Raw genomic sequence first — 8,964 nt, forward strand, 5'->3', positions numbered from 1 at the left:
ATTCTCAAAACTCTTTACTCTAAAATGGGATTAGCTCATTTTTTTCAGAAAGGAAAAAGACACCTAATAAAGTTACCAAACCAAAAATGGGGTTGTAAACAATCCCACAGCTTTATTCATTTAATAATTGTAAGTGGTGTTTTTCCATTGAGATTTGGAGTAACTAGCTTTAAGAATCTAGCCTTATACCTGTGTGCACATTAATAAAATACGTTTTTAATCTCAGTCTTCTGTATAAATATTAGCGATGGGTGTGAAGTTCCAGAGCATGGACAGCGATAGACTTGCACAGGTTTTACTGAATAAAATCCAAAACTGTAATATACAACACAATATTTACAGTGTTCAGCACTTCTACATGTCAGAAGCATAATCAAAATGATTATCAAAATAGTCTCTGTTTATACTGAAACTATAAAAATATATATTTTTAAAATGATCATATAATATTTTTGCATTACAGTTTATTTTCGTCTGTATTGGAACTTGGTTCTTGGGTCCCTACACTGAGGCAGCCTGTGTATTACCTGTGGGTTGAAATCACTCTGCCTTGTTAACAGGAGCTAGTGCTCTTCGCGCTTGATACTTTCCTGACTATTTCAGAAAAAGACAATTAGTGGGAGCAGCAGGGGCCAATTGCCAATAAACATTGCGCTTTTCTTAGTTAAATCTGCAATTAATTGTTTGAGGAATTTGGCTGTTTACAGAAACTTCAGTCAAGGCAAACAACCATATCAATGGGCTTACCTTCACACTGTTTCCCGTCACCCTTATAGCCTGGTTTACAGATGCATTTGAAAGATTTGGGGGTATTTTGGCAAAGTGCATCAATGTGACAGTCATCCGTTGCCTCAGAACATTCATCTGCATCTAAAGCAAAAACATCAAGTATGAGTTAGAAACAATTGTCAATTCAGTCATCCAATAAGACAGCAATGCAGGACACATAAAGGTCTTAGTGAAAAGAAGTGAACGGCTGCAAACTTGATGAATCTATTCCACACCTCTTACAGTGCAATCAGAACACTGTTCTCTAAGACATCTTATAATGAGTGAAGGGTAGGAATGCAAACAAACACATAGTAACCTTTAGAATTCTGTGGTATCCTATTATAAAAGTAATTCTATTTGTGTCACTGGTCACATTTTACTTTGGATATTAATATTCATGCCTAAAAACTATGCGATTCCCACATATAAAACACAGCTAATCAATAGTCAATTCCATAGGGCAAATATATATATATATATATATATATATATATATATATATATATATATATATATATATATACACACGGAAGGGCAGCTGCCACTTTGAGCCTATTGCAGAATCAAAATATCTGCCCACTCGAATAATGATAGTGTTTTATTTATTAATATATTGTATATAATATACATTACATTTGACACGTCAGTCAAGCAAATAAATGGTAGTTCTTACATTTTAGACAAGCTTTGGTCAAATACTCATCCCAGCTTGAAGATGTTCAAGCTGTAGGCCTATATAATATTACAAATCCATCCTTGTAATGTGTTAAACAAAAATAAAAATACTAAACAACACAATGTTGACCTTTCTTCCTACAATCTTTTGACATTACTGTGTTTATATGTGTTAACAAAAATAAAACAATATGTCATAATTTATTATGGGGACATTCTTACAAAAATATGACAGAATGAACTTCATTTTTTATTTTATGGAACAATATCCATACTATTATATCTCATAGCAGCAGTGATACGTTGTTAATAACATAACTGTGTGCTTCTCCTCAATCTAAACACTTTTTTCCTCATTAAACTAAACACTTTTTCCTCGTTGGTGTATCTACTAATTTGCAAGAAAGGTGCATCACTGTATCAGTCTGTAAAGCAGACACCAAGGTTTCTCTGTACACAGCATTCTTGATTCTTGTGAGAACAAGCATGTTGTCATAGTTAACCACACAAACCAAATCACTGCACTCAGATGCTGTAGCTGTTAAAAGAGCCCAGTAATGAAACTTCTGAATAAGCAACTAAACCATGAAAACCTGTGTTGCCGTATACTCCTTATGCAATCACATAAGTAAGTGGCATTCCAAACATTATTATAGTTTTCACTTTACAGAATGGAAGCAAAGATGTTGCGTTCTAGCCAAACTTTAAATTATTTCTCTCTCTTTTGACTTCATCTTCAATCTTAAATATGATTTGTGAATAAAGTGATAAAACTAATGAACAAAGAAACCAAAAAATAATCAAGACGTTTTGCCATCGGTGCTCATTGTTTTCCAGTGCTATTCATATAATAGTTGTCATTACACTGCTATGCTGTTACTATAATTTGTTTGAAACAAAAATGTAACTTTTAGGTGACCATCTTAAATTAATTCTTTAGGGGAAGGGGGGACTAGTAAAGAAAATACTTTCAAATATATATGTGCAGAAGAATGAATAACAAAAGGCCATGTGCTTTGAATTACTCCTCTTTTTTATTTTCATCATTATCTTTCATTTTTATTTCTTTACTTAGGAAATATTCCAACAAAGGAATGAGGGAATCAGAGGCTTCTGCATCCTGATAATTGACTGTGGGGCCCAGAGGCTAAATATCTAACACTTCCAAAGCAGATGTTAAACTGTATCAATATCTTTCAGATATATAATACAGCATCCTATTAATAGTAGCATGGAACTGACAGCAAAATATTTTTATATACATAGAAGAAGAAAAAAAAAAACATGTGTCTAATTAAAGTTTTTGTTAAAATATTAAAAAGAAAGATATTTCATTAAGTGTTCACATGTGTCTAAGCACTGCTGGGGACATGTTCTATGAAAGAAATGTCATTCATTATGACAGTCACACACACTTATACTCTGCTGGCCTGTGGACTGATGCCTCACAGATAATAAGAAGCCTGGGAATTGGTTTCCAGTTGATTTGTTTGCAGTGAAATGCAGCAGTCATATCTGTGGTTTGTCTGAGAGAAAATATTGCAGTTTATTGGTGAACAAATCCACTACTGCCTACACAGGCTTTGTACACCATACCTTAAGTGACTGGGTATGTTATTTATTTATTTTTTATCTCAATGCTGTTTTTAAAGAAAAAGATTTATAGGAAATTGATTTAACATTTCTCTCTTTTAAGTACATATTTTATGGAAGATGTCTAGGAAAATTACTAGAACATATTCTGGAAAACAAATGTGAACAGCATGTTTTTGTTACTAGTTTGTTTATTTTTAATATAGCATCATTTGAGGGATTTGAAATATACACACAGGCATACACACACTAACTCACTCACTCACACACACACACACACACACACACACACACACACACATTAAGAGACTTGGGCACAACTCCTCTTTAATTCACAATACCCCTTTTCATAGATTGTAACATAATTCTGTAAAATATGTTATCCAATATGACAAGCAATAACCCAAACACTAAACCTCAAATTTGTATTATTACAATGCTAGTATTATTAGAGTATTTACTTTAATACTATTGTCTCAGCCAATCTGTTTACATAATCTGTTTTCAACAGTGTTCTACAGAAACGTGTTCCCAGGCTTCCATAAGAGTTGATGTAACAGTATTATATTATATTATATTATATTATATTATATTATACAATAGGGTAGGTTGATCAATAAAGAACCCGACCCCTGAAATCTGAGGCGCTCTATCGGATCAGATGATTCAGCCAAGCAGAAAAAAAGTGCCTTGTCATATTTTGACTTATTAACTAGCACCTATTTCATAAATTCAAAGTAATGACAGCTGTGTTTTATGAACTGGTTCGAGAATTAAAACTCCTAACGAGCGAAAGGGACAATTTGATAACAACGCTGGATTTTCTCATATACGTGAAGCCAGAATACACATTAGTAACCCTCCTTATTCTGCTTTTTGCATTCTTTGTTCCATTGCTTAATAAGTACAGTATTCAATAAAGAATGGGTTCTAAATACTTAAAAGAAAATGTCTCGACAGTATGCATGAATAAACCAGGAATAACACTGCCATTGCAGTAAATGTGTTGCTATAGGTTTTCTTATCTGTGACTATTTCTAAAATCAACTATGAAATAAAAAATAAAAATAAACTTTGTTATTATTATTTATTATGAAATGCGTAAGTTTCCATTATTGTATTCATTTACATTAATTTCATTTTTTTAAGAACTAAGATAAATAAACTTTTTGCCTTTCCGGTGTTGTTAAATAAAAAATGACAGAACTTAACAGTATATATATATATATATATATACAGAACAGTATATATATATATATATATATATATATATATATATATATATATATATATATATATATATATATATATAACAACAGTTAATTGTTAACAGATATATACTGTTAATTGTTAAGCACTGGTACCTAAAATATTTATTTAACCTAACTTAATGTATTTTGCAATTCTACATAACATATACAAACATATTTTATATTGTTAGTTTATAAAAACGTAATATATATATATATTTTAATTTAATTAAAAGAAAAAAGGCAGACCCATTTAAAAATATAAATATCTTAAACTGTTTTAAAATAGTATTTAAGGGCGAGAGAAAATGAATCTTACCTGTGGGTCCATCGTTTGCCGTAACACCGCAAGTATAAATGAAAGTGAAAAACAAACAAAAGTGCCATGAAAAACAAACAGTCCCCATGATAATGCTGTGATTGAATGCAGTTTTTGTTGCGTTTCTTTGATAAGAGAAGCGTTTTGGGACTGGCACTGGTAGAAAGCAGAGAAACAGACGAGCCGAGAGGATCGCTCGGATTGGTGGCCACACATTTAGGGAGGAGGAAGGGTGTTAAGGGAAAAAAGGAGAGCCAGTCGCATTGATAAGCGATGGGTGGGACTTGCGATGTGATCCGAACTTCATCAATAAAGAATAGATCGTTTGAATATCCCCCAATAGCCACCTCACTACTGGAGCGCTTTAGAAAGAATCACAGGCAAAGTAGTAGTGTGTTACTATTAGACATTCATATTTACCCAGCATTGTATACAACAAATTGGCCATAACATAACTCCAAATGTGTACTATTATAGATTGCGTAGATTATGTAAGTATAAGATTAAAATTATACTTTGTTTTAATACTAACGTTTGTAATATTGGGTTACAATGTCCTTCCACACCATAAATAAATATGTTAACGTATGGAAAACATTACCACTGTAAATGTAAGAAAGCTAAATGTCAGCATAAAGATAAAAATAATAATTAATTTCTATATACTAGAGTATGATTTTGCCCTCACAAAAAATGCACACTCAATATGTAAAACAAAAATATGTAAGACTTAACACAGGCACCTTCGGATGAGACGTAAAACCGAGGTCATATTGTAAGTGACTCTGCAGCAGTTGTTGATGCTTAGTTCACCCTCTAGTCTCTGTAAGTCGCCTTAGATAAAAACGTCTGCTAAATGACTAATTCATAATAATAATAATAATAATAATAATAATAATAATAATAATAATAATAATAATAATGTTTATAGGTGTACTTGAAAAAGGTTCGTGATATATATATATATATATATATAGAGAGAGAGAGAGAGAGAGAGAGAGAGAGAGAGAAGTAATGTAGTATATTCCCCTTACAAAATTCAACATGCTTTTATGTGTCTTCACCGTGCATTAAATACCGGTAAACAATTTTGTGCACACTTACGAGCTCACTACGCCCTCTAGTAGAAAATGCAAGTAGGTGAATCATCATTCTGCATAGTACAGTGTCTTTATTTATTTCATGTTAATTTCTGTAAGGCATTATAGTCTCTGAATGTGTGCTTGCTTTAAGCATTCGCTGTAAATATTAACTACACACTTCCTCTAACAACTACACTGGAAGTCACCAATTGTAGAAATATGTTTTGGGAGTGAAATTAAGAACAATTGTTCCACACCGTCATTGTGCATTGGTTTGGTAAATTGGTAAATTGATATCCGTCACACAACAGGTCCTGTGGGACATTTATATATTCAGGAATACCGAGATATTTATTGAGCAAGGGGCCTGAGCTGGAAAGCCTGGACAGTAAAAGCCCCACCTTTATTCGTTTACCTAAAAATGGATCACCTTGTTAGGTACCACTGCACTTGTGAGATGGCTTGATCAGTAAAATACTTTGCACATATATTAAGTGAGCAAGGGGTCTGAGTGGAATAAAAGGGGCAATGTATATTCCACCCCGTCATTCTGTTGGGGACTCCATCACTTTGACTGACAGTGTATGTCCCGTGAATAGTTTTAACACACCACTTAACCAATTCTATGTAAAGCAACATAAAACAGGAGCTCCATCTGGTGAACGTTTTATGCCATTACACATACATTAATACATACTGTTCTGGGCACCAATACATATTTTTGTTAACATATGTAACTTTGAAATCTTTGTGTAGGCTTATAGGCCATAGGGCTGGGATGCCTATTGTTATTGCTGGGATTATTCTTATTATTCTTTCCACTTCAAATTGCTCAAAAACTGATGAAATTCGGTAGGATGGTAAATGATTATGGGAAGATGGAAAATGTTAATTGAACATATGTCGTAGGTCACATGGTTTGGCTGCCATATTGGATTGAAAAAAAACATTGTGCCTAAATGCAATAATTAATCTTTTGAAAACCACTCATTGCAGAGTGCTGAAAGTTGGTTGTTGAGGGATAGTCCAAGATTAACTGGTGTTTGTAAGAAGCTGATAGTTAGTGTGGTATGGTGGCCATGTTGCATGACGTCAGAATTGCACGGTACAGACGTCATAATCACAAACTACAAAGATATTCTTCACCCAAACTGCTAGTCCCATTGAACCAAAAATTGGCAAACATGATCCTAGTGTGGTTGTCTTTAAAGGTTGTTCAAGGGAAGTTGCGACAATAAAAAACATGGCGGCCATGTTGGATAACATCATCAACATTCAAAACGGGCTAATAACTCCTTATAGAGTGCAGATAGGGCCATGGTTACTATGGAACACATATAGTAACCCATGTATGCTCTATAAAAAAATGTCATTGCCCGTGACCTTTGACCTCTCCTAAAGGTAAAATGTAAAAGTGGCTCATAACTCCTGAGACAGTGCAGATAGGGTCATGGTTACTATGGAACACATATAGCAACCCATGTATGCTCTATAAAAAATGTCATTGCCTGTGACCTCTGACCTTTCCTAAAGGTCAAATGTACTGGAAGCCGTAAAGTTGGCAACTCTAGTTTAATGTATATTTATATAGTAACCCCTCATTAATATGAATTTTAAGTACCCAGTATACATAGATAGATAGATAGATAGATAGATAGATAGATAGATAGATAGATAGATATATAGATAGATATACAGTATATATATATATATATATATAGTTAACTGGCATTAATATGAATTCTGCATGACCCATTCTGATCACAGGCATTTAATACCCCAAAAGCAAGGCATGTGTCAACATCAGGGTATTGAGCAAACTGGAAACACTGATGACTTGCATCCACAGTTTGTTGTTCATAGGCCTGTATTATTGTATCCCAGTTTTTAAGAATGGATAAAAAAAGTGTTTGCGTTTTTTTGAAATCTGCAGCGACATCTATCTTTTTCTTGTACAGTGGTGCATTATCCACCCCTTTCAACACCTCCACTTGTGTCTGCAAGCAAGTTTTTTGCACTGGTCACTCAATGCAATGCTTCATGGAAATAGCACTGATGCGGGAGCAATATGGCATCTCAAAATGTTGTATGTGTATATGTACACACATACATATATATATATATATATATATATATATATATATATATATATATATATATATATATATATATATATATATATATATATATATATACATACATACATACATACATACATATATATACTTCTGAAACAGTCTGCCATGTCACTTGCTGGGAAAACTGTTAAACATATTTCCAGAGACTAATCATGCCATGTAACTGTGGTATGTAAGCTAGTGACACCACTCAATTGAAGCCACTATTACTGTACGTTATTTGTCAGCATTGGCTGGAAACACTGTAATCCTCTGTTAACTGGGGGTTTTGCAAGTGCTCTCAAACCTCTCTCACCTGTTCTACACACTTAGAAAAAAATGTTTTCTCTGGAGATTGGAATATAATACCTAATGATTCACTGTTTAGTTACTGCACACGTTTCTGTAGTTTTACTCGCTGCTACTTCACCAGCGTTGCCTGATGTTAATACACTTCACAGCTTTTACCATTTCCTATTTTAATCTTTTTAAAACACCATTGGGTGTAAACAAACTCAGCTTTCAACAAGGTCTGCTTTCTGACAAAGTACACTGCATATAAGGCTAAACTATAGAAACACATGTAATAGGTAATGAATTAGGTACCAGGAATAATGTTAGCATTAAATTAAACAAAGCAGTAGGCATCTGTATATTTGTATACTCAACAATGTAGTGCTGTGAATAGCCCATACACAGTACACAACAGCAAATGTGAGAGTGTAGTGCTCATGAATGATAAGGAGCAGTGCCAGTGGCTAAAGATTCTGCACACTGCTGGCATGCACTGGAAGAAATAGCGTGGTAAACTTTTTATAAAGGAAGGCATGAAAGGCTAATGAACACACATCCTTACTAAATCTGTTAGAAAATATTTCGTTTTTTGCTTTCTTTTTTAGACAACGTGAACACGTGCCCGTCAAAATGCAGCTTGTTTGGTCTCCATGAAGTAAAACAGCATTTTGTTTTATTTTGCAAAGCAGCAGAAAATGCTCCTGTCTTGTTTTTGCATGGGGCGGTCAATTGTAAATAATGTATCTAACCTTTAATCTACAAACAGTCACGCAGACCCACTTTTGTCTATCTAATGTTTCCATTTTGCAAACTATTTTTTCCCGTCTAGCACATGGCTAGGTCAGAAATGGAAACTCAAATGC

The 8,964-nt window shown here is 33.6% G+C and overlaps 1 protein-coding gene across 4 annotated transcripts in view; it reads right to left on the reverse strand.

Moving 5' to 3' along the window:
• scube1 (signal peptide, CUB domain, EGF-like 1) overlaps positions 1 to 4,809 on the reverse strand; it is a 109,486-nt gene extending 104,677 nt beyond the window's left edge. For 2 of the 4 annotated variants that reach the window (XM_034032277.3, XM_034032275.3), the window contains exons 1-2: positions 4,609 to 4,809; positions 748 to 870 (exon numbers count right to left, since the gene is read on the reverse strand). In XM_034032277.3, the coding sequence (XP_033888168.1) occupies positions 748 to 870; positions 4,609 to 4,696 (211 nt within the window). In that variant the 5' untranslated portion in view covers positions 4,697 to 4,809. The remainder of the gene's footprint in view (positions 1 to 747; positions 871 to 4,608) is intronic. The other 2 variants (XM_034032279.3, XM_034032278.3) reach the window with 1 other exon arrangement.
• Between the last annotated feature and the right edge of the window lie 4,155 nt (positions 4,810 to 8,964).

The sequence above is a fragment of the Acipenser ruthenus genome, chromosome 14, assembly GCF_902713425.1.
Source record: "Acipenser ruthenus chromosome 14, fAciRut3.2 maternal haplotype, whole genome shotgun sequence".
NCBI lineage: Eukaryota > Metazoa > Chordata > Actinopteri > Acipenseriformes > Acipenseridae > Acipenser > Acipenser ruthenus.